This window comes from Natator depressus, chromosome 5 (genome assembly GCF_965152275.1).
Source record: "Natator depressus isolate rNatDep1 chromosome 5, rNatDep2.hap1, whole genome shotgun sequence".
Taxonomy (NCBI): Eukaryota; Metazoa; Chordata; order Testudines; family Cheloniidae; genus Natator; species Natator depressus.
Window position 1 is genome coordinate 110,160,763 of NC_134238.1, and position 27,263 is coordinate 110,188,025.

The window sequence follows — 27,263 nt, forward strand, 5'->3', positions numbered from 1 at the left end:
CATCAGTGATTTAGATAATGGCATAGAGAATACACTTATAAAGTTTGCGGACGATACCAAGCTAGGAGAGGTTGCAAGTGCTTTGGAGGATAGGTTTAAAATTCAAAATAATCTGGACAAACTGGAGAAATGGTCTGAAGTAAATAGGATGAATTCAATAAGGACAAATGCAAAGTACTCCACTTAGGAAGGAACCATCAGTTGCACACATACAAAATGGGAAATGACTGCCAAGGAAGCAGTACTGCAGAAAGGGATCATAGTGGACCACAAGCTAAATATGAGTCAACAGTGTAACACTGGTGCAAAAAAACCAAACGTCATTCTGGGATGTATTAGCTGGAGTGTTACAAGCAAGACATGTTACAGTGGTGTAGCTGCGCCGCTATAGCACTTCTAGTGTAGACTTGCCCTTAGTCTTTTAGATTTTCTCCCTACATGCTTGTGCTATTCTTTTGTACTCCTCTTCAGAAATTTTTCCACATTTCCATTTTTTGTAGGATTCCTTTTTGATTTTCAGATAATTAAAGAACACCTGATGCAGCTATACTGACCTCTTACTAATCTGCCAATCCTTCCTTTGCATCAGGATAGTTTGCTCTTGTGCCTTAAATACTGTCTCTTTGAGAAACAGCCAAGTTCTCCTAACTCCTTTTTCCCTCAGATTTTCTTCCATGGAATCTTACCTAACCATTCTCAGAGTTTGTTAAAGTCTGCTTTTTAAAAGTCTATTGTCTTTATTCTGCTGCTCTGACTCCTCCTTTTCCTTAGAATCACATCATCTATCGCTTCACGATCACTTTCACCCAAATTGCCTTCCTCTTTCAGATTTGCCACCAATTCCTCCCTGCTAGTTAGAATCCAAGTCTAAAATGGCTGACCTTGGTTACATTTTGCACACTCTGAAACAAGACGTTGTCCTCAATACATTCAAAGAACTTTTTGGACAATGTGTGTTTTGACATATTACTTTTTCCAACAGATATCTGGATAGTTAAAGTGCCCCATTACTTATCAGGTCTTGGGTTTTGGATATTTCTGTTATTTGCTCTAGAAATGCTTCATCCACCTCATCCTCCTGATTTCATGGTCTATATTAGACCATGGTCTATATTAGACCCTCTACCACCATTTTGCCCATATTTCCCCCCCCCCCTTTTATCTTCACCCAGACACTTTGGACTGGTCTGTCTCTCACCTCCTTTTAGACATTGGAACAAGTGTATACATTCTTGATATACAATGCAGCTTATACTCCTTCCTATTTTCCCTGGCTGTCCTTCCTGGACAAGCTTTTCCCTTCTACAACCATATTCCAATCATGAGATTTATCCCACCAAGTCTCTGGTCATAATTTTCCTTGTGTACGAAGACTTTCAGTTCTTTCTGTTTAGTCCCATTTTGTGTATAGACATCCTATGACCCTATTGTAATTTTCTACTTTCCCCAAAACTTCCAGCCCTCTGTCAAGGTCACCATTTTTTATAATTATACTTTGTAAGTATACTTACTTTTGTAACCTGCCCCCTTTGAACTTAGTTTAAAGCCCTCCTCACTTGGAGAGTTAGTGTCCGAAGGTGTTGTTCCCCTTCTTCATCAGGTGGACCTCCATCATTTCCCAGCAGTCCTCCTTGATGGAATGGCATCCCAGGCTCAAAGAAGCCAATGCCCTTCTCTCAACACCATCTAGGCAGCCATGCATTCATCTCCATGTTGCATCTGTCTCTGCTTAGTTCCTTACCCTCAACTGGCAGAAAGGACAAAAACACCCCTACACCGCTGACTGCTTCACCCTTATTCCCAGAGTCCTGTAGTCACTACTGATCTGCTCAGAATCACAGAATCATTAACATAGATCTCTTCTTAATTTTCCTTCCAGCAGAATCCACCTTTGAACCAAAATACTGAGCCATTTGCACCACATCATTGTGAAATGGAGGGAAGAAAGGGGGTGGTGAAAGGAAAATATAGAAAGAAAATTGGTACATGATGGGAAAATGGTACATGACTCAGTTAGTGAAGTTGAAATAAGCATTCAGTTAATGAACCTCTAGCCCCTAAAACATCTGTGATTCTACTTTCTGGAGAACATAAACATTTCTGAAAAATGTTCATCTCCAGATTCTGGGCCTCCCTGCTGATATTGAGAAGTATGGCCCAAAGGCAAACATTTCACAAATAATTAATAAATACCCCTTAGAAAATGAAACTCAGTCTTGTATTAGAGACTGAAGAGATTTTTCATACAACAGGATATACCCACAACTCCACTGTGTGAGAATCAGCAAGTAGCTGCCATTGGTAACTTATGTGTATTCTCCTGTGCCCTCTTGACTGTACGTGGCTTAAAGCTTGCCATGGAAAAACAGAAGACCTAATATACCTAAAACCAAGAATCTTTATTTATCTTATCATTCTGGTCCACTCAAAGTCAAAGATATTCTCTGTACTGTCTTGGTGTTATTCAGCTGTGCAAAAGGGATGCCACAGAGAACTAACATAAGAGGTTCAGCATCACCTGTATGCTGCAGAGCTGTGCAACATGGGAGGGCTGGAGGGTCAGTGACAAACACAGATCTAACAGCTAAATTACCTCATGTATATGGAAGGAGGCTTGAAAGACAGGGATTGAAGGCACAGCAGTGGGCTATTGACAGTGTAGTATTGACAGAGCTCTGCTGGTGCTCCCTGATCTGTGGAAGGGAATTCCATTCCTCTGACCCCACAGATGAGAGAGGTCTACTGTATGTTCATTTACAGCTCTTAGGCCTTGTCTACATACAAAAGTACCATTTCAACTATCTTGGAATGAGAGAAGAAAAAGCTATACCAGTGGAAGGCACCTTTATATTGGTGTAATTGCATCCAGACCAGGGATTGTACAAGTATAACTATATTTTTGAGTGGGCGAAGAAGAGGGAAATGACACCTCTAACCAAAATAGCTATACTGGTGTAAAATCTGTGTGTATACCAGTCCTTAGGCTCTGTGCTCTAAGGTGCTGATTCATCAAGTAACTTTAAGAACCTAAGTAGTCCCACTGGCTTGGGCCTTGCCTAGCAGCTAACTTGACTGGCTAAAAATCAAGGTAAAGCTGTTAAACTGTGTCTACATTGGTGTTAACTGCGATTTTCAATTGAGGTAAAGTCTCTCTATTGAGCTAACTCAAAAACATCTTTTCTTCTAATCTAGACAAGTCTTAATGGAGTGGAGAATCAGGTTTATGTCAGTATAAATAAGATGAATCTAGCTCTATGACTGAGAAGACTGAGAATAGAGGCTAAGATCTATTGAGAGATCTGTAAAAAAGCCTGGAATGTATTTTCTGAACAACTTGAAACAATTTATTTTGATAACTGTGTTTTGATTACATTGTCTTGTAGTGAGAAGGTGGTGGGTTTGGCACATGAAATGTAAAGAGTTTTGCAAAAAGTCAGACTCCTGAATGGAAATTTTTGTGTGTGTCAATATCCTACAGTTTTTTTTTAAAGAAGTGTGTAACTGCATTTTGATTAACTGTATATTTGGAAGTGACTTTAAGGAAGTAGAGAACTATTTTTATCTTTGCACATTGTTTATGGATTGGTAATCAAGATTTGCGCATTCATAATAGTCAACTTCTTCTTGGTTATATTCTAAGGTGGATTTCCCAGTCCAATACAATCCAATACAATCCACCATACAGTTTTCCTATTTTGAGCATTTTTTCTCATTTATATCCTTAGTATTATAAGGTCTCATTTGTTTTTTAAAAATTTTTATATGCTTTATGGAGTCTTCTTTGCTTTTCATTCATGTCTCCTAAAAGAAGACAAAAGGTCAGAGAGGGAGGAGCAATAGAAAAAATTCATATCATGACAACAAAAGGGATTAGGTTCTCTCTCTCTTCCCAATCCCCTTTGCAGTCTCTGCTAGCCATTATTGCTTTTGAGGAAATTCAATTAGGTGATCAGAGATCTACCCCTAAACAAATGGTAATAGAGGCCACTTCAAAAGTTTTACTAAACACTATTCTAGCAGCTATTCAATCTAAATTTGAATCAAAGTTGGATTTGGTCTCATCAGAGATGTTAGATTTAGAACAAAGAACCACCACAGTTGAAAAAATGCTAAAGATCTAGCAGAGAAGATTAACAGAGCACAGGTGCAAAATGAGAGTTCTAAATCTCTAGCAGGGATTTAATAAAAGATAATACTTTTGTACATTGAAAGTCTATATAATCTACTAATAAAAGGATATTAGGCATTCTTGAATTTAAAGGGGAAAGAGTTATTTTGAAATAATTTCTTGTTTGTTCAATCTCACACCAAATTTGATCCCACTCCCCATCTTTAACATATTCCATAAACCTCTTAAGTCTTTCTTAGTTTATTCATTGTCTGTTTCATCTGTCTCAGATGGCATAATCACAATGACTCTGATATTGCTTTATGACTGGGAATGTATTATGACCACAGCATGCGGAAGAAAAGGGAACAATTTTTTTTAACAAAAAGATCTTATTTTTTTCCTGATATTTGCTGAAGTACTCAAAGCCAGAGAAGAAATGTATTGGTACAGAAGCCTAAATTCTTGTTAGACTTTCAAGCTTCCATGATGTTTCTTGCAAAACTTAGACTTTTCTACTGTGTTTATATAGCATCTATCACAATGTGGGGCACTGGTCCATGAGTGAAACTTGAAAGTGCTATTGCAATACAAATAATAAATAGTAATTGTAAAAGTACATCTTTTTTTGCATCGATGATGCCAATGTCATCTCATTAACACATTTAAGCAAAAGTATTTAAGGGTACTGAGGACAATATGCTCATCCTCTTTTTCTTTTATCACACCTTCTACTTCTTGTGTCATGTCATGAAGTACAGACCCATTATTCCTGGATGCAGAGCTTGCAGATGTGATCCTGCTCACATTGAAGTTAAAGGGAGCATCATCATTGTATTCAGTAGAAACAGGATCAGACCCCAACATTCTGAAGAGACATCACCCATGTGGCTCCTGCTTTTATGCTAAATAAACCAAGGAACCAATGATACTTTTTGACATTCTATTTTATTTCATAAATACTTTTAAAAAACAAAACAAAAATGGAACAAAACTAAAGCCCTCAGATGCAAATTGATAAATCAACTCAAAATATTACTTCAAAACAAAAATCTCTGCACTATTCTAAAATATCATTTGCCTTGCACCAAATGCACATATCTTTGCAGAAAGTTCAAACTCTCCAGCTGTCAAAATGAGATTTATTTCTGATATATACCACACGGAAAGCTAGAAATTCAATTTTCTATTATCTTTGGCTTTGAAATCCAAAGTAATGCTCTGAGATTCCCTGAGAAGAGCTATTTAGCTTGTTTCTTTCTCTGCTTTATGATAGGTATTAACAGGGCTATCTAAAATACCATCTGTAACTAGCCAAACACATTTGCATTTAGTTGCACACAATCCAAGATCTCTGTTTTTGCTACGTTGTTGCTCATCTTTTGGCTAAGCTAACCACAAACATTTTTCACATAGTCTTAGGGTTTTTTTTTTTTTAAGTTTAAGGTGAACTAAAAAGTGTCTGGGATCCTAAACCAGTAACATATTATTTCTAGAGGCAAAAATTTCCAATAATTCCCCATTGAAGAAAAATGTCTAGAATCTCATTCTCCTTTGCTTTCCTGAAAAGTCATGAGGTTTCTGTGTTCAGTCTACAAAAACACTGAAAGTAGGGCATTTTGCTGCTTTGAATATTTAGAAGATCAGGGTTGGAAGAGACCTCAGGAGGCCCTCTAGTCCAATCCCCTGCTCAAAGCAGGACCAACACCAACTAAATCATCCCAGCCAGGAGTTTGGCAAGCCAAGCCTCAAAAACCTCTAAGGATGAAGATTCCACCACCTCCCTAGATAACCCATTCCAGAGCTTCACCACCATCCTAGTGAAATAGTTCTTCCTAATACCCAACCTAAACCTCCCTCACTGCAACTGCAGACCACTGGCTTCTTTGCTTTAGATGCTAGAGATCTCTTCAGATCTTTGCGGAGGAATGACAAAATCCTCAACTCAGTGAGATCTCTCCTTTGTCAATAAAGATCCCTGGCACATTTTAAAAGTTATAGGGATGCTTGTCTCAATGGGAACAGCGGAAAGACATATGTGCAAGGTTCACCCTACGAATAGTTCTCCTCAACTCAGTTTTACGTATATGTAGCCATTAATTCTTTTACTAATAAAATGCAGGCACTTTTGTGATGGAAAAAAAAGCAAATTTAATAAATCACAGCCTTTCAGCACCAGTACATTATATAACAGGATATTTTGGAGGTGGAGTATAGAAGGAAACAATAACTCATCCAACTGAAGAGATGCAAGATATAAATCTGGGAATTTGTGCAAGACACTGGGTGCAATTGTGCCCCATGATTTTTCAGGCAGAGATTCCCCTCTGTGTATGGGTCACACCTTTCTCACATGGCAACAGGGGAGTCAGCCATATGTATAGGAGCATTCTTCCAATTGTCCAGACCCCAAGCAGAACCCTTTATTAGTCTGGGGATTCGTGAGTCTCAACAAGCTGGAAACGAGCGGACTGGGGAGGATGGAATTTGTCCTCCTAACAGCCCTGCAAAGATTCTGCAGGAAAATTAATATATCCTCAAGTTATATTAACTTTCTGAAGCCCCCACACCATGACTGAAATCCCTCTTTGAGTGGAGCACTTTGGACAGCCACCAGTAGGAGAAACCACAGCTACATTGCCAGGGAGTAGGAGGCAGAGCTGTCAAGACACAGAGCCTATGTGAGATGGTCCTGCCTCTCACTGTATCTGTAAGATGGTGGACAGGTTCTACAGCCTGTTCCATGTAGGGGTTGGGAGGGTAGACCTGGCACCTCAACACAACAAGTAGGGAGAAATATTCGGAGAGTGAGCCTTGCAGCTATTTCCTTCCCCTGCTCCCATTGAGACAAGCATCCCTATAACTTTTAAAATGTGACAGTGATCTTTATCAACAAAGGAGAGATCTCACCAAAAAGATGGTATCCTCAGTAACATAATGCCCATTAGTGGCAGGCAAGGGCATTGCTTCCATACTCATTTAGAACTACTGTTCGCATCATCAACACTGCTTTCGACATCTTCCTGGGTTTTCCTAATCCAGAAAAGTGTCATTCTAGATAAGGCTAGAACCTTATAGGATCTGAGGTTTGACATTCATAAGAGAAAAATTCAGTAAAGGTAATTGATTCTCATGTTGTTTGCTTGAGACCAACTGGTGCACATTTTATTGGGGGTTCCTTTTTCCTTGTGGAGCTGATTAGAAATAATAAATCATTTATATCCTTTAGAACATGTCTGGATCATTTAGGTTGCATTTGATGATGAACAATTCTGTATCATTTGCAGTTGGCCTGCCACCAAAATTACACTAAGTGCTTCTTTGTTTTTGTTGTGAGAGTCCTTGACAGAACAACAGTTTAAAAAGGTAGCCTTTTTCAATAAGGAAATAGAGATGCGGGGTAGGGATTTATATTCTTCATTAGCCTGACAAAGAAGGCTGAATCCTGATGGGCACACAGGCCCCTTACACCCTCAGAGTAACTGTAGCCACCCTAAATTATCCTGGGAATGGTCAGGTGGGCACAGTATGGAGCAGCTTCTTAGCCATGGAGCAGCCACTCATCCATCCAACGGGTGAGCACCGCTAAAGCAGAGATAAGCTTCCCACCACCCTGACAAGCCTTCCACAGGTTTCAGCCCCCAAGTCTCCCCTGCAGAATTCCTATAGAAGCTACTGTAACACTGGAGTTGCAATAAACAGGAGCAGCCTATACAGGGAGATGAGAGCCTCAAGGAATGTGTGGTCCCCAAAATGTTATCTGGTGGAAGTGGTGGGGATGGTATTGGAGGAGTCTATGGTTCTGGCCTCTGAACCCAGTTGCTTGTTGGTTGATGGGCTGTTTCCTGCCATTCAGAACTGTCAGCTGGTACTCAGGGAGAGGGCACCACTTGGTCCCCTCACTGTCTGTCCAATTTGGACCCTCCACTCTCAGTTAGCTGGAGCTCAGGGATGCAGGGGGAGGCATTTTTTCACTGCAGTGTCACTTCCTGGCAACCCCCTTGCAATATATAGCACAGGGAGAACAGAGTCTTGGATTCCACCTCCAGGGATGGAGAGAAGCAGCTGCTGACAGCATGCTGGCTGTTGGTGAGGAGGGCCCCCCTCCCACCTTATGATTGCATGCAATATTGCTCTGTGGGTACGAAGCCCGGGCAGGCTGCAGAGTTTTGGCAGGTCTCTGCAAATGCTGAGTGTGCATCAATCAGGTTTTTAGATGGTTAAAATGATGACCATGGATTTGATTTTGTGAGTTGCTGGATACCTCACAGGGCCAGCTCACAAGGTAGCTACCGTGGAATCAATTCAGGAAGGAGAGGTAAAAGGGAAGGGATTAGGAACACAAAAATAAATCATTCGGTCTGATCTTTTCTTTGGCTTGTGGAGGCAATTTTCAAAGAAACAGTTTGAATGGTAGAGGTTATACTCTTGGGTGTTACTAAATGTAATGCCTGCACAGACTTTCTGATGTTAAAATAAATAAGGCAAACAGGCTCACGCTTACTGAAAGATCTGAAGGATCCAGATTTATAGAAATAGCCTATAGAATGTAGTAGGGATGAAACCAATAAGGTTACTGAAATCATTCGAAGCATGCTATGGGATATAATAGAGAATGATATCCCTTCCACAGAATTTTAAAATCAATGTATAGAATTTAATAGAGAATTATATCTTTGTTATAGAATTATATGGGTTGGTTTAAAAATTCTATAGAAACATAACTTTCTCTTTCAAATCCTATTGGATTTTTTCATACAGCCTAGTGGTTTTTAGCTCTTTCTCTGGAGGAAAGATCAGCCTTCCTATTTTTTTTTTAATTTGATGTTCAAAGAAGACCCCTGCTTCCCTGTATTAAATTGGTGAAGGGTCAGAATTTAAAATACCTAAGGTTACTTTAGCATGAGATCTGTATTTCTAAATACAAAGTGTGAAAGGTAAGATAGAGGCACAATGAAATGCCCTTTTGTATATTACAAAAAAACCCATGAAAGGTCTTTGCAGACAGATCCTGAAAAGAGATTTGGCAGATTTTTATTTCCAAACATAAAAAACAACAGAAACAAAACCAAAACAAGTTTCTTAGAATAACGACTAAGCCATAGTAGTATGGTGTCCAGAAGATTAAGACACTCCATCTGTGAAGCACTTAGATACTACAGTGATGGGCGCAATAGAAAACCCCCAAAATAGATAGATATGGTAGATGGCTTGACCTGTGTAATCACTGTGATCATTTAACAGCAGTATTTGAACAAGAAAGAAACCGTAGAGACTGGCAAGAGGCTAGCACACAGGAGAAGAGGAGGGGTGGGATATTCATAGACCTATAAATTGCTCCTAATAAAAATAAATTGAGGGATTTTCTGCAGCTTCCCAGCAGTAAGGCCCTGATCTAAAGTCCTTTAAAATCAATAGGAATCTTTCCACAGACTTCAATGGCCTTTGGATCAGGACCTAATTATATATGAGTCAGTACACTGAGTCTGATCCTGCAGCCCTTGCTGTCATGAATAATATTGATACAAGTAATTCATCTGACTTCACCAAGACTATCAAGTGAGGAAGGGTTGCAAGATCAGCACTTAAGCAGTAACGAATTTGGCACAGGACATTTCCTAGAGATTAATGACTGGCTGGGAATAGTTAATGGCCTGAAGCATAGCCAATCATTAATCTTAATCCCCAGGAAATGTCCTGCTGCAAGGTCATTATTGCTATAATAAGATCAAAATGGGGAAAAAAATCAATGCCACATTGATTTTGTTTTAGTGATGCAATTTCAATTACTATGCAGAGATCATTTCTAGCTAATGAAAGTCCTGTACACTTGCCAGACAGAGTGGTTAAACTGATAGCAGTGAACATCTACACTATGGCCAAGATTTTCAAATGCAGAAGCCTAAATTAGGCTTTTAAATCCATATGTGGAAACCTGCCTGATTTTCAAAAGTGCAGAGCACTCAACTGCTCCCACAGATCTGAGTAGCTGTTATTAATTATTATCATTTGTATCAAACCCACATGTGTGTTTAGCACTTCGCAAAACAAAGAGTCGGACAAAATTCCTGCCCCCAAAGACCTTACGATCTAGAATTCAGACACGACACAACAAGCAAAGGTGACAACGAACTGGAAGGAAATGTTGTGAGGAAGGACAGGATAACATCAATAGAATCATGTGGTCGTGACTAATAATTCATGTATATTTTGTTGTGAGTAAAAACTGCTTTTGTTGTTTTTTTAAAATGTAATTTATTTCTTGTTTTCTTCCCAGAAGAAATGAAGTTTTAGGTGTCTGAACAGGTAATAGTGGTGGCTTGACAAGTGAATTATTCAAGAGTGAATACTATTAACTATTTTCACTTACGTACATTAGGTGCCAAGGCAAATATTAGGTCAAATAGGTCAAACTAACTTTTTTTACTTAATAGACCAACTCTGTGTGTGCATTCAGACCCACATCTGCTGACTTTAGTGACAAAAAATAAGATTTGACTTCTTTTCACTCTTGGTAGCCTTACAAAGCCATCAGATGTCTGGGAGAATGAGCTGGATTCTTTTCTGGCACATCCATTTTCTACACATTGTTTACTGAATTACAAGTGCAGAATTTTTATTACTGATGTTGATATATGAGCGAGAAAAATAAAATAAAAACATGTCTTGATTTTCTAGTTCCAGTGTGTCAATGTTGTAGAAGGTTTAGTAAAGATCTGTAGAACTCTCCATGTGTCTGTTTTACAAACCTCTTGGAATGCAGAAGATCTGAAGCCCTGAGACTGAAGTGTCTCTCTGAAGAAGTTTGAACATAAACTTGGGTAAGCCACAGCAACGGAATATGAAATCAGATAGTTATTTTCACATGCTTCTCCCAGACACAGGCTAAACAGCCATTACTATATTTATGGGCAAACCAGGGTTAAAATCCTTGTCCTATTGAAGTCAATGGGAGTTTGATATTTGCACATGCAGATAGTCATTATGGTGCCTAACTTGTCATCTGTACATTAAATTAGTGTGGTCTATCACAGTAATTACATTTGCAAATGTAGGCATGCACTTCGCAGACATTTTTGCTTGTGCCAGTAGGTTTCTACTTTTTGAAAATTTAGCCCACTGTGTCTCTATTAAATGAAACAAAAAGGTGAATAGACTTTCTAAGAAATCCAGTTGGAAGCCAAGAGACTGTTCAATTTCAATTTGTAAAGAAAAATCATGCCAGGATGGACATGAAGGCATGGAGGAAAACATGGGAAAGGTGACAGAGATGGTGGAACATTGAAGGAAGCTTCCTCGGATATAATTTCAGATTACTGCAATAACCACTAAGCAACGCTGTATTAAATAGTATTGACTAAATGCTTATTTTACTAACATAGATTAACTACTATATACAGCCAAACATTATTGAGTTATTTGCTATTACATGATCTGATTTTTAAAAGAGCTCAGCACCTACTACTCCCAAATTAGAACACAGATTTAGAAAGCTCTCCTTCTGAGACTATTCTAATGAGAGGATCCTAAGTTCTTCTTTGATACATGTTATATGGAGCAAGCCTTGCAATGGGGAAGAATCATGGACAATGGTATTGTCATAAATATAAAGGGAAGGGTAAACCCCTTTAAAATCCCTCCTGGCCAGAGGAAAAATCTTCTCACCTGTAAAGGGTTAAGAAGCTAAAGGTAACCTCGCTGGCACCTGACCAAAATGACCAATGAGGAGACAAGATACTTTCAAAAGCTGGGAGGAGGGAGAGAAACAAAGGGTCTGTGTCTGTCTGTATGCTGCTTTTGCCGGGGATAGAACAAGAATGGAGTCTTAGAACTTTTAGTAAGTAATCTAGCTAGGTATGTGTTAGATTATGATTTCTTTAAATGGCTGAGAAAGGAACTGTGCTGAATAGAATGACTGTTCCTGTCTGTGTGTCTTTTTTGTAACTTAAGGTTTTGCCTAGAGGGATTCTCTCTGTTTTGAATCTAATTACCCTGTAAGGTATCTACCATCCTGATTTTACAGAGGGGATTTCTTTACTTCTATTAAAAGTCTTCTTGTAAGAAAACTGAATGCTTTTTCATTGTTCTCAGATCCAAGGGTTTGGGTCTGTGGTCACCTATGCAAATTGTTGAGGATTTTTACTAAACCTTTCCCAGGAAGTGGGGTGCAAGGGTTGGGAGGATTTTGGGGGGAAAGACGTGTCCAAACTACGTTTCCCAGTAAACCCAGTTAGAGTTTGGTGGTGGCAGTGGAGATCCAGGGACAAAGGATAAAATTTAATTTGTACCTTGGGGAAGTTTTAACCTAAGCTGGTGAAAGTAAGCTTAGGAGGTTTTCATGCAGGTCCCCACATCTGTACCCTAGAGTTCAGAGTGGGGGAGGAACCTTGACAGGTATAAAGAGGAATCAGCTAGGCCTGGCAAACATATGAAGTAGGGCTAGGCAAACAGGTTGTAGATAAATAAAAACTGGATGATCATCAATCTTACTTCTGAATCTTTGTTGAGGCCTGTATTTGGGTTCAGTTAAGAAGTCCATGTGACTCCCTCTCCTGCCAGAACCTTCCAATTTTCCCTTGGTCTTCAGTCTCTCACTAAGGCCCTCCCCTGTTGACTGGCTCTCCCTAACCCACGTTTCTGCAGCAATCTATGTAGCCTCTGGTAACTCCTACCTTTAAAAATGAGTTCAGGAATCCCATTTGTCTCTAGTCCCAGGTGCCTCCACTTTGAATTTCTGTATGTTCTAGCATGTGATGTGATTGGAATAGTTAAATCAGAGTGTGCAGTAGCACAGATGCAGCTAGGGACCTACAAACTTATCTTTAGGATGGGAGAGGAAAACGGAGGGGTTGTGGGGAAAAAAAGAGAGTTTATAAGCTGTGGTAGTTGATATATCAAGTTTCTGGACGATGGAAGGCCTGCCTCACCGGTGGGTGGAGATAGGACCTGAGTTGGGATTGGGAAAGGAGTTGCAACATTGAGAATATCTGCTTGCTTTGATATTAATAGATTCATATCTATCCTCTTGTATGGTTATTCAGGTGAAGGATTCCAAGTGGGTTGCTCCAATATGTTTCCTATGAGCCAGTTTACTAGTTATGATAATAGGACTGGGCACAGTCTGGGACTGACTGTATGCTACTTAAAGGGGCAGACTTTGGCAGTTACATAACGCAGCATCTATTAAATGAAGAAGTGCAGCCTCAGTTACATCAACAGAGAGAACCATAGGGCTTCTCTAAGACCAAAAGCAGTAGAGGCTGCTTTCAGGTGGATAGGGTCATATGATTTGTGTTCTTAGTGTCCCTGTGGTAATGGTATAATTCTAACAAAAATCATAGCCATATTTTTTTCGCAGATTAAAGCAACAAAGGGTTTGGATTTGTACTATAAACCTTTCTGAGTGCAGAATTAATGGTGTGGATAACAGAGGAGCTAAAATATCACACTTTCATTTTGCATAATGAGTGTTAACTTGCATGTCTGGAGAGTGAAATGGAAAGGGAGATTTACTGCTTCAGAGAGATGCAGAGCTGGGTTTATTTTTTATTTTTTTTTTATTGTGTGAAAAATGTTTGCAATTTAAAGACATACCTAGTGAAATCTGATTTCTTGGTATGTATCATGAAAAGCAATTTAAATGTATTAGGGTACTTCATATATTTTATAATCACTCAAGTTTGGAAGTGATCAGGGCTTTCAATATTCTTAGAGATTTAGGACCATTTGAGCCATTCACATCTTTTAGGAGGAATTATAACTTTGAAAAACACATGATTGCAGAAGACATACCTTATTGCAGCAGGGAAAAGTCATGTAATCGGAACACACACTTCACAAATAAATACCTGGGTTTGGATTTTTGGAAATCCACCTGAAGGGAGTGGTGGACAAGGTGACACTCAGATTCAGACCAAACCATTATATAGTTATGTTTTCCATCTAGAGGATCACACAGTGTACACATTACTCGGCACTTTGATAATATCAGCAAAAGTAAGTGTGTGTGTGTGTGTGTGTGAGGGAGAGGGAGAGGGAGAGGGAGATGGGGTGGATGTGTGGGAGGGCTGGGGGGAGGAGAGAGTTGCAGATCAATAATGGTTCTGAGTTGATTGTGGATAATCGCATTCTATCTGGTCTCAGTGAATATCCATCCAAAGCCAAGATTGCAATGTTTCAAAGTTATCTACATTCCATATTACAAGTTAGTTTCATGTTTAGCTTCCCTGTGATATACTGACATCAAAGCTAGGAATGGAAAATTGACATCCCACACAAGTAGCAGTAAAAAACATCTTTCTAATTTTTACATCCCTGCCCAACATGAACTCTGTTCAAGCCCAAACTAGACAGAGAAAGAGAGAGAGAGAGAGTTAGTACTTACAGTGCATCCACCAGACAGTCATAATTATTATTGGTATCGCAGTGAAAGCAATCCCTATATGTCACAATCCTTCATGGGACTGTGTATACTTTGGCATTAGAGTGCAAGCCCTCTCTCAGAGATTGCAAACAACAAAAAAACCAAAACCAAGCAAACCAAAAGCAAAAAGAAAGTAGTTCAGGTACAAACAACATTTTTGTGAGTAAAGGGGAAAATCTTTTTTTGTTTTATACAGCAGAGAAAGAAAAAAAAGTTATTGGGATACCTTCGGCAAGTGGGTCAAGCGTGTGAATCATCAGCTGAAAAATGCTGTTTCTCATTAGACTGTTGTGGAGAGATGCAGAGCTCCCGCCTCGCTGGAGCCGTGGCTTGGTCTGAATGAAAAAAGAAAAGGAATTTAGCCTTTTCTTGAGAATGGATCCAGTTACACTACGAGTTGTACTCATCTCCGAGTGAAAACATTTCTGATTTCCACTGGTCACATTTTGTACTGAGCAATATCACTTATACACCCCCTTTCACCCCAAAGGATCCACTGGTCATTCATCAGTAGACTGGGACTCAGGAGATGTGAGTTCAATTCCTGGTTCTGCCACAGACTCCCCCTGACTTGTTGGGCAAATCAACTGACCCCTCTGACTTTGTCCAGCCTAGGATTTAAGGGCATGTTGTTAGAATGTGTAACTAATATGTTCTAAAAGTCTAACATAGACAAGGCAGTGTAGACGTTGTGTGCTAAATTTGTCAAGTTAAAACCTAGGGGGGATTCTTTTATGGGAGAGAAAGAGCAGCTGACAGTCATGGCAATCTTTAGTTTCACTGTGAAACCGTTTAGCTCTGTCCTGAAGTACACCAGCTTCTCATTTCAAATGCCTGCACTCCATTACAGACCATTAGATATCCTCAAAATGATGTAGAAAGGTAAAAAAAATCCCCATCTATATGATAGCATCTTAGACAGGCCTTAGGTCAGTTATAGTAACAATGTGTGCCTCTGCCTATGGTTTTCCATCAGATGCTGTTGGCAAGGTTGAAGAAAAAAAAAAAGGACTTTCAGAATGATGATAAATAATGTGCACACACAGACACACAAAATAATAGAGCGAAAAAATAAAAGATCTTCAATATGTTTTAACAGGCTTATAAACACCTAGAAGAGAGTTTCTTTCCTGTGCCGTTGTACAGCCATACGATTCTTAGAGAATACAGCCATTTTGTGGATGGCAATGTTCATAAAACATTCCATTTAGTTGGATAATAAATAACAATCAGGACCAACAATTTGTAAAAACTAACAAGCCCCTGCCAAACCGATTAAAAAAAAAACAGATGAAGGAAATAGTCTGTTTTCAGTTAAAGCGTCTACAGGGCACATACATTAATTCTTGGTGCCAAATGAAAAATTATAGAAACTGAATATCAGAATTAACTTGTCACTTTAACTTTGGAACTTAATTATTTTTAATTGTATAGCAGCATTGGGGGTGGGGGGGGGGAAGGATGATAGCTTATTAAAATGCTGAAGTGTGCCAAAGCAAAGTAAGATTTGTCTCGCCCACACCTTCCAGAAACAAATGCCCAGACATAAACATATAAACTGCTGCCTACCGTCAGTGTTTGGTCATCTTTGTCCCCAGCATTAGGTGGCTGCATGCATAGGAAAAAAAAAAAAGAAATGTTACATGGCGCCTGCATACATTTTCAAAGAAGAACATTAAACAATGGAAGACACAGTTAAACAGCATGTACTTGTGTACTGAGTGACATAGATTCTATGGGCTACAATGTGATTTCACAGGTCTCGAACTATGTGATGTTGAAGACCTTAAATATTCTGTAGGTACTAGGTAATAGGGGATTCTTTTGCAAGGTTCAGGCTGAAATGCTCCTGAAACCTCTTATCATTGGCTACATAATTTGCCTCTCACGTGTCACTGAATTTCAGGGTCTCAATTATAGCCAGTGGGCTAAATCTTGAAATCCTCATTTTTTTATACAGTCTTCAGTGAGGCAAACTCACATTGGCTTTGATGGGAGTTTGCCTGAATGTTGAGTGCAGTAAACACAGTAAGATCATCAGGGTTGGATCATTATTGATAATGATTCCAAGTGATGATCCTGATATCTTAAAAAAAAAAAAGATGTTTTGAGTCATTATATAAGCTTACTATTTTAAATACTCATCTTAACGGGACTCAGCAAAATGCCTTGTAGCCCTAATTGACAGGATCAAACAGTTAAGAGCAGACAACATGGCAGCAGAGTATTGATCTCCCATGTACAAGAATCAGACTCTGGGGTGGATTTTAAAGACATTGCAAACTACAAAATAGGTGACTTGTGTCCCATAGATATTCTTTCACTCTTTTGAGTACAATAATGGCAAGACAATGACATTTATAGGATGAAAAACTGGGGAGGACTTTGGGTTTCTTTGTTTCTATAAATGCTTTTGGGAGGATTGTGATAATGGACAATAAACAGAGTCATAATGGTTTCTCAAATCTGCTGAAGCCCACAATATAGTGTTAATTCACCAGAATATACACACAAAAGCACCAGTGAACTATGATTAATAAAACACTGCATACTCTACCTGTGTTACAGTCAACCTCATGTGATAATGCCCCTTCCCTCAAAAAGCAGTGCTGTAAACCATTTCCTCCATACCAAGCTTTCTTTCTTTCTATCAAACAGCTCAACAAATGGTGCTGTATTCTACAGCACAATCCCCAGGGGGAATTATCCAGTGCAATGAGCTCAGCTTTTTGACACACATCGAGATTAACTGTCAATACGCCTTTTCAGTTAGCGAATTTAACCTTGGGGGTTAAGTAGAAGAGAAATAATTATGAGCAAATACTGATACAGAAGCAGTTCATTTTTGTTCCACAGTGAGTAGAGGAAGAACAGGACTTAATTCTTTATGTCCAAAATGTCCCCAGCTGAGAACATCAATTTGAAGAAAAGATTATGTGAGAAACGACTATCTTTTGGTCTGTAATGGATTCCCCCCTATCTCTCAAGCCAGGCTGACTCAGTGCAAACAACGGGGAAATAGCACAAGGGGAAAGAGCTTTTATTAGAACTTAAAAAAAAGAAAAGAAAATTTCTGCAGTTAAAAAGGTCAACAAAATGTGCTCATTTATCTTTAGACAGTATTTTGATGGGTATTGTTTAATAATGGTGTGTACATATATGCATACATTTATACATTCTATAAATGTACACATATATTATTCACATATACTGTCAGGGGTTGCTTTTGTATTATTCCTTCCCCACAAATCTGATCTGTGTTCATACTGGGGAAAATTCACCCTAAGGTGAAATTTTCACCTGAACAGGGACCAGCCCAAGACCACTTAAGAAGCTCTTGAGTTCAGTGGGCCTAATCATGTGAGTCAAGTTACTCTTATGTGTAAGTGTTTGAAAGACTGGGTCCTTAATATGAATGATAAAAATTAGCAACAAAGGCTTTTGTATTTGAGGAGCTATGTGGTCCGGTCCATATCTTGAATTTTGAAAAAAGATACAATCAAGGATGAGAAAATATTACTGAGTTGTAGCCATTTATTGGACATGACCTTGCAAGGTGCAGAGCACCCTCGACTCCCATTAATGTCAATAAGAGCTGAGAGTGATCAGTACTTCTCAGAAGCACCTACCACTTCGTAGGATCAATACATAGTCCTATCCAACACCCCTTCAAGTCAGTGGAAAGACTGCCAATGACTTTAATGGGAGCTGGATCAGGCCAGGTAGGTATATTAAGATAAACAACTACCTTGCTTAAAAGAAAATGTATAGCCTGTACATTTTAATTTGTACAAGATAATCATTGAAGTAAACAGAAATACTGGATTGTGGCAATACATATTCTATTTACATTTTTTAAAAAGATTTCAATAGGATGGAAATACACTTCTGAAATGACCAAGGTATTCTCTCTTATTACTACTGCAACATGAAGTATAAAACTGTTAAATGGATATCTTTTCAAATGTGGTAAATAATATATTTGTTCCTGAGCTTAAACCTTGTATTTCAAGTTGCATTGCAGAAGAAATGTTCATGACAAAAATATAAATAGAGGTTTGGGAAGAAGATGCTCACACAAAACTTTAGCAGCAGCAATGCAAATAGTGGGCCCACATTTGAGTTACTGAGCACTATCAGTTTCCATGGACTTCAGCGGTAGGCAGGACATTTCACATCTTGCAGGACTGGATCAACAGTCTTGTACAGCTGAGCATACTCTTTGGGCCTGATCCTGCAAATACTTACACACGACTAACTTTATTCACATCAGTGCTCCCACTGAGCTCAGATATTTTTGTCAATTATTTTAAAACCTTTAAATTTATTTTATATTAATTATAAATTCTTTAATACTGCAGTGCAAGCACAATTAGTTCAATTTGATGACTGACATGAATAAAGCTTTTTATAAACTCCAAATGATACCAAACTGTATTTGTGTTGTACAGCGTATGAGCCAAAAAAAAAAAAACCTAGTGGAAAAAGACTAGACCAATACAACATTTCTGTTTGAAAAAAATACTTTTGAATTGCCTACTAGTGTTAATGTTAAAGAGACACTGTCAACTAAAAATCACATATTGCACAGAAGCAAATTGTATTATTTGTTATAATAATGTCTCAAAATCAAATATATTTGTCACTACTTATGCCCTAGTTTTATCTTTTTTTTTTTCCCCAGTTTGGACAACGAAAAATCTGCTAAGCCTATTTTTCTTTTGTTTCCAGCCAGTTTCCCAGTCAGGTTCTCAGTGCTGCAACATTTGGATTTTGAACACTTCAGGGGAATATTTACATTCAAAAATATGGTTTTCTTTGGGTTATCTTAACTGGAGAAGCCTATTTTTATTAGTCTTAGGTTTTATAAAAGCTTACTATTGAATATAAAATTTAAAATTTGGCCCAAATTTAAATTGATTATGTCCCTTTAAACCAACTGTGAATTCAGTTTTTTGTACATAGCTACAATGCTATTAATCTTTTATTTAGAAAACAAACGCTCTGTACAAGAATGTGTGCACTTGTATCACGACAATCACCACATATTAGCTCCTTTTTAAACGGCAGTTTCCATCCTTTTGTTTTGACTTTTTAATTTCTGCATTGCAGATAGTTCTAGAACAGATACTAGGAGATGAGCACCATATACTTTGCAATTCCACATCATAATTAACTTACAGCTGTTGATAGTTTTTATAGTAATGCAAAATACATACAATTGCATTCTGATATAGTATCTAGTGGACCATACCTTATTGTGCTTATACAATAGTATTCTTCTATCTTCATATCCATATGATGGTTAAATATGTAAGGTTTTTAATACCTTACCTTAGAGCCCCAAGCATTTATTTCAGGAACAATCCTATATCTTTCCTGCTTGCCATTAAGGCTGGAACATTTGATGCCCTCCCATACCTATCCCTATGTCTACACTACCACTTATGTTGGTATAACTTATGTTGCTTTGGGGTGTGAATAATCCACCCTTCCCCCCGCCGAGTGACATACTCACTGCCGGTGTGGACAGTGCCTTGTTGGTGGGAGAGCTTCTACCACTGACATAGCTACTGCCACTCATTGGGGGTGGATTAATTAAGTTGATGGGAGAGCTCTCTCCCATTGGCTTAGAGTGGCTACATATTTCATAGATAAAGCTTTATATCCGTTTTTCAATTTTTTTTGTTTAGCCTCTTACTTTAAAAACATCTAAACAAATATCCTTACATGATGACACCATAAACACCTTCACCATCTGTTATAACATTGTTTGACACATATCTGACAGGGTCCATGTAGATATTAAATCTAATACTCAGTGGGTAGAGCCTGTTCAGAATGCCTAACTGACTGAGATTATCCATCACCTCTCTCTCTGAAACTCCAACATCCAAAGAACTGACTCAAATTACATAGACTGTTAGCAAATACTTTCCCACAAAGGCACAAGGGAATGGGAAGAGCAAAAGCATGGCCTTGCTTCCACCTGCCCTTACTTACCTCCTTCTCATGCTCATGCATTAGGGTTAACCAGAACTTGTCTATAACAGTGACATAGTTTAGTTAGACCCAAAATTGACATTAAAGTCCATGCAATTCTTTCTTTAAAAAATTTTTGATTGTTCTAAACTACAGATAATAAAAATATAAATATTTATTGTACTTTCTCTCTAAATAAAACCAATGTCCACACACGAGTAACATGCTGGCTGGAAATCTGTGCAGTGAAAAATCTGTGTAATCCACAGATGGCATTGTTCCTCTCAGAAAATATTTTTCCCAAAGAATGCGCCAAATTTTGAAGAATTCTCACCAAACAGCTACATATTCTTGTATACATTATAATAAACTAAAAGAGATTAATGATTTACTGGATGAGCCATTACTGGAAGTAACGAAAGTACATTATGTGCATTGACCAGTAGAGTATAGTGCATTACGAACTGTATTTAAACTCTGTAATCTGGTTTCTCTGATTATTTTTCTGATATAGAATGTGGGACCAAGGTTAGGGGCTTTACAAAGATGCTATCCCAGGTATATTTTTATGGATGTCTTCTTGCATTGCTTTTCATAAGTAGCATATGGCTCATTGCAATTATACAGGTATCAGTAAGTCACTGTTTGTCGGCTCTGAAGAAAATTATAAAAGGCAGTTATTTTAGGATGGAAGGTACCCAAACCTTTTAAAGAGACTGAGGTTTGATTTGAAAATGGGCGAAATAAAAAACAACAACTGCATTTCTAAAGCACCCACTTTGAACATAGGAGCGTAACAACCGTAATGGAGCATAATGAAGAAAGTCCTACTGACTTCAATAGGAGGTGGATTGTCCTCTTAAAATGTAGGTTCCCAGGGAATGACAGTAATGTGCTACATATGCATGATGTACTAGGCATAAGACCATTATGCCATTTATCCCTAAAGTATACACCACAATGCATTCAATGCATTAATACATAGCTAAAATTCATTATGGGGAGGAAAAACATACAAATACAGCTGGCTAAATTCAGAAGCAATTCCAATTGACAGTCTAAGTTGAAGTAAATTACCAGGCCCCTCCAAGTGTATGTTTGCTTGTTACACCAACGTAGACGTCCTTTTAAGCTCCCTTAGACATACTCACTTATTTAGACTCCTTCAGACTCACAGACCACATTCAGAGGTGTTCTGTAATTGTGGGTGGGTATCTTCTCAATGATCCTCACATACCCACTCTTCTAATGCCAAAGGGAGTCTAAGTGAGTGTAGTTTACATGCCCAAAAGCTGGAAAGTGTAATTTATAATGATCCTAATCTACTTTAATTTAAACCTTCTGCTGAATGCTTAGGGTGAAATCCTGGCCCCACTGAAGTCGATGGAAGCTTGGCCACCCTCAATACGTAAATTACATAGGATTTCACTCTCAGTATGTAAATCACACTTCCTTAGACTGTTCCCTAATTCCCTTAGACTGAGAGTAATTGAGAGGGAGGCTGCGTATGAGGTGTTCTAACTTACATATCACCCCGTCTAAGTTAAACATCACCTGAACGTGGCCTGTTAGAATCCAAAGCAAAAGGCTTTGTAGATCTTATTAAGAAAAGAGCTGGAGAAGCTAAAGCTCCCCTTTTCACAGGAGGGCTTCCCAAGGGACAAAATATCGTTACTCTATGAACTAATTAAGTTTCACAAGAGCTGTTTCCTGAATTTAGTTGAGCTTGCAAACCTGCTTTACTCACCCACATCAAGAAATTTCTGAAGCGAATCCTGACCCTGAACAAATATTGAGAAAATTTTTCAAATTTGGGTGCATAATTGCATCTGCAAAATGTGTGTACACTTCTGTTTTGTCAGAAGTGCCAGTCCTATGCATATCTAAAGGGTTTTATGCCTTCAAATCAAGTATTTCCTAAATACCAGTTTGTTCCTGCAATTACCCAGTGTGCGTGCACAAATTGTATCTTATCATAGATATATTAAGGTATTGCATCTTTGTTAATTTGAGAATGACAAATAGGTGGCTTAGGGAGAAATCAGCTGTTAAATCACATCCTCATCTGAGGCCAGTTGCTTTAGATCCAAATTTTGAGACATTTACTCATGTGGAATAGTACCTTACTCCTTCAGTTGGTCAATGGGACCACTCCTGGAGTAAGTACCTATTCAAGAGGAGTAAGAGTCAAAAGCGGCTCACTTGTTTTAGCTGCTCTGAACTTACTAAAAATCAGGTATCCTTGATATTTGGTTTAGGAGAGCAATGTAATAGCACAATATTAAAGGCCCTGTGATTATTTAATTACCATAATGCCAATCATAACCATGTAGTTTTAAGATGTCATTTTAATCTTAAGGTTAAGACTTGTCATTGAAAGGTTTGTCTCTTTTTTCGCTTTAATTGCAATCTAATATTTTTAAAGACATTGTTACAATTGTTATTTAAGTCAATGTCATTTTTGGCAGTTTATAAGAAGGGGAAAAGGAGGCAATTTTTCAGAAATGGGAGACTAAACTTAAGCTCTTATACTGACACTTAGATATGTACCTACCCAAATTAGCTGCCTACGAGTGTCAGATTAAGTGCATAAATATAAATCTGTTTTGGCTAGCTTCAGGTGCCCAGATATGAAAACTAGGCTCATTACTTTTAAAGCATGTTTAATTAATATGCTGCTATTGTATTAATAATATGACAGGTTAAAAATACATTGGAAGAATGTCATTTAAATTGACAAGTGAAGCACTCAAAAATTAGGAAATGCCAGAATTAAGGTTCCCTGTGTAACCTTAATTTGGTCCCCTTGTGTTTTAATTACATGATCACATACTGTTTTTTCCATAGGACCCCTATCTCATTCAATGTACAGGATGGAGGTGCTCCGGGTGTAAGGCAGCTGTTCAATATTTCTTTTTAGCCCCATAATTTAATGTGTGGCCCTTGTTACTCACATGATCCAAAACTTGCAATTAATACAGAATTATGAATTTCTTCATGCTCTTTTCTATGGCACTCATCCCCATAGTATCCAAGTGCTTTATAAACATTCATGAATTTATCTTCACAGTTCCCATGCAAAATGAGAGAGGAGGACTATCACCATTTTACAGGCAGAGAGACTGAGGCAAGAGGACAAAGTAACTTCACTAAGCCCTGGTCTACACTAGGACTTTAGGTCGAATTTAGCAGCGTTAAATCGATGTAAACCTGCACCCGTCCACACGATGAAGCCCTTTATTTCGACTTAAAGGGCTCTTAAAATCAATTTCTTTACTCCACCCCTGACAAGTGGATTAGCGCTTAAATCGGCCTTGCCGGGTCGAATTTGGGGTACTGTGGACACAATTCGACGGTATTGGCCTCCGGGAGCTATCCCAGAGTGCTCCATTGTGACCGCTCTGGACAGTACTCTCAATTCAGATGCACTGGCCAGCTAGACAGGAAAAGAACTGCGAACTTTTGAATCTCATTTCCTGTTTGGCCAGCGTGGCAAGCTGCAGGTGACCATGCAGAGCTCATCAGCAGAGGTGACCATGATGGAGTCCCAGAATCGCAAAAGAGCTCCAGCATGGACTGAACAGGAGGTACGGGATCTGATCGCTGTATGGGGAGAGGAATCCGTGCTATCAGAACTCCGTTCCAGTTTTCGAAATGCCAAAACCTTTGTCAAAATCTCCCAGGGCATGAAGGACAGAGGCCATAACAGGGATCCGAAGCAGTGCCGCGTGAAATTTAAGGAGCTGAGGCAAGCCTACCAGAAAACCAGAGGGGCGAATGGCCGCTCCGGGTCAGAGCCCCAAACATGCCGCTTCTATGATGAGCTGCATGCCATTTTAGGGGGTTCAGCCACCACTACCCCAGCCATGTCATGAGGCTGCTGGAGGATCAAACCAGTATGCTCCAGTGTATGGTTGAGCTGCAGCAAAGGCAGCTGGAGCACAGACTGCCACTACAGCCGCTGTGTAACCAACCGCCCTCCTCCCCAAGTTCCATAGCCTCCACACCCAGACGCCCAAGAACGCGGCGGAGGGGCCACCGGCCAACCAGCCACTCCACCACAGAGGATTGCCCAAAAAAAGAAGGCTGGCATTCAATAAATTTTAAAGTTGTAAACTTTTAAAGTGCTGTGTGGCATTTTCCTTCCCTCCCCCACCACCCCTCCTGGGCTACCTTGGTAGTCATCCCCCTATTTGTGTGATGAATGAATAAAGAATGCATGAATGTGAAGCAACAATGACTTTATTGCCTCTGCAAGCAATGATTAAAGGGAGGAGAGGAGGGTGGTTAGCTTGCAGGGAAGTAGAGTGAACCAAGGGGCGGGGGGTTTCATCAAGGAGAAACAAACAGAACTTTCACACCGTAGCCTGGCCAGTCATGAAACTTGTTTTCAAAGCTTCTCTGATGCGTACCACGCCCTCCTGTGCTCTTCTAACCGCCCTGGTGTCTGGCTGTGCGTAACCAGCAGCCAGGCGATTTGCCTCAACCTCCCACCCCGCCATAAACGTCTCCCCCTTACTCTCACAGATATTGTGGAGCACACAGCAAGCAGTAATAACAGTGGGAATATTGGTTTCGCTGAGGTCTAAGTGAGTCAGTAAACTGCGCCAGCGTGCCTTTAAACGTCCAAATGCACATTCTACCACCATTCTGCACTTGCTCAGCCTGTAGTTGAACAGCTCCTGACTACTGTTTAGGCTGCCTGTGTACGGCTTCATGAGCCATGGCATTAAGGGGTAGGCTGGGTCCCCAAGGATACATATAGGCATTTCAACGTCCCCAACAGTTATTTTCTGGTCTGGGAATAAAGTCCCTTCCTGCAGCTTTTGAAACAAACCAGAGTTCCTGAAGATGCGAGCGTCATGTACCTTTCCCGGCCATCCCACGTTGATGTTGGTGAAACGTCCCTTGTGATCCACCAGAGCTTGCAGCACTATTGAAAAGTACCCCTTGCGGTTTATGTACTCGCCGGCTTGGTGCTCTGGTGCCAAGATAGGGATATGGGTTCTGTCTATGGCCCCACCACAGTTAGGGAATCCCATTGCAGCAAAGCCATCCACTATGACCTGCACATTTCCCAGGGTCACTACCCTTGATATCAGCAGATCTTTGATTGCGTGGGCTACTTGCATCACAGCAGCCCCAACAGTAGATTTGCCCACTCCAAATTGATTCCCAACTGACCGGTAGCTGTCTGGCGTTGCAAGCTTCCACAGGGCTATCGCCACTCGCTTCTCAACTGTGAGGGCTGCTCTCATCTTGGTATTCATGCGCTTCAGGGCAGGGGAAAGCAAGTCACAAAGTTCCATGAAAGTGCCCTTATGCATGCGAAAGTTTCGCAGCCACTGGGAATCGTCCCAGACCTGCAACACTATGCGGTCCCACCAGTCTGTGCTTGTTTCCCGAGCCCAGAATCGGCGTTCCACAGCATGAACCTGCCCCATTAGCACCATGATGCATGCATTGGCAGGGCCCATGCTTTCAGAGAAATCTGTGTCCATGTCCTGATCACTCACGTGACCGCGCTGACGTCGCCTCCTCGCCCGGTATCGCTCTGCTAGGTTCTGGTGCTGCATATACTGCTGGATAATGCGTGTGGTGTTTAATGTGCTCCTAATTGCCAAAGTGAGCTGAGCGGCCTCCATGCTTGCCTTGGTATGGTGTCCGCACAGAAAAAAGGCGCGGAACGATTGTCTGCCGTTGCTCTGACGGGGGGAGGGGCGACTGACAACATGGCTTACAGGGTTGGCTTCAGGGAGCTAAAATTAACAAAGGGGGTGGCTTTACATCAAGGAGTATTTCAGGCAGGACTTCACGGAGGGTTCCAATAAGAAATGGTGCACCGAAGTTATTGTTCTTATTGGAACAAGGAGGTTAGTCTGGCCTCTGATTGATACATGGCTAGATTTACCTCACTGCACCTTCTGTGTGAGTGACTGCAGTGTGACCTAGAGGAATGAGTCCCCTAGACGGGGGATGGGGGGGAAGCAAATGAGTACAAAACAAATCTGGTCTATTTCTTGTTTTGATCCACTCCATCTATCTTTTACATCTTTGGCTGGCAGCAGACGGTGCAGAAGGACTGCATGCCATCCACATCTCATGGCTGCCCAGCAGAAGATGATGCAATAGGACTGCTAGCAATCCGTATTGCCTGCCTGCTCACCATAAGACGGTTCAATAGGACTGACTGCAGGACTAAAGAGAATGACCTGGTCAACTCACTCCAAATGAGTTTGGGGGTTGGACTAGATGACCTTCTGGGGTCCCTTCCAACCCTGATATTCTATGATTCTATGAAATTTAGTCCCTGCGCCCATGTCTGCCCAGGCGCTCCTGGCCAACGTGGCCCGGAGCACCTCGGACATGACGATGACGGCTACCAGTCGTATTGCACCGTCTGCTGCAGAAGGCAATGGGTTGCTGCTACTGTGTAGCAATGCAGTACCGCATCTGCCAGCACCCTGGAGACATAGGGTGACGGTTACCTGAGCGGGCTCCATGCTTGCCGTGGTATGGCGTCTGCACAGGTAACTCAGGAAAAAAGGCGCAAAACGATTGTCTGCCCTTGCTTTCACGGAGGGAGGGAGGGAACGGGGGCCTGACGATATGTACCCAGAACCACCCGCGACAATGTTTTAGCCCCATCAGGCATTGGGATCTCAACCCAGAATTCCAGTGGGCAGCGGAGACTACGGGAACTGTGGGATAGCTACCCACAGTGCAACACTCTGGAAGTTGACACTAGCC

The 27,263-nt window shown here is 40.1% G+C and overlaps 1 protein-coding gene across 2 annotated transcripts in view; it reads right to left on the reverse strand.

Moving 5' to 3' along the window:
* SLC24A2 (solute carrier family 24 member 2) overlaps nucleotides 1-27,263 on the reverse strand; it is a 170,276-nt gene that overhangs the window by 66,934 nt on the left and 76,079 nt on the right. For both annotated transcript variants that reach the window (XM_074953455.1, XM_074953454.1), the window contains exons 3-4: nucleotides 16,101-16,139; nucleotides 14,758-14,866 (exon numbers count right to left, since the gene is read on the reverse strand). In XM_074953455.1, coding sequence (XP_074809556.1) covers nucleotides 14,758-14,866; nucleotides 16,101-16,139 — 148 coding nt within the window. The remainder of the gene's footprint in view (nucleotides 1-14,757; nucleotides 14,867-16,100; nucleotides 16,140-27,263) is intronic.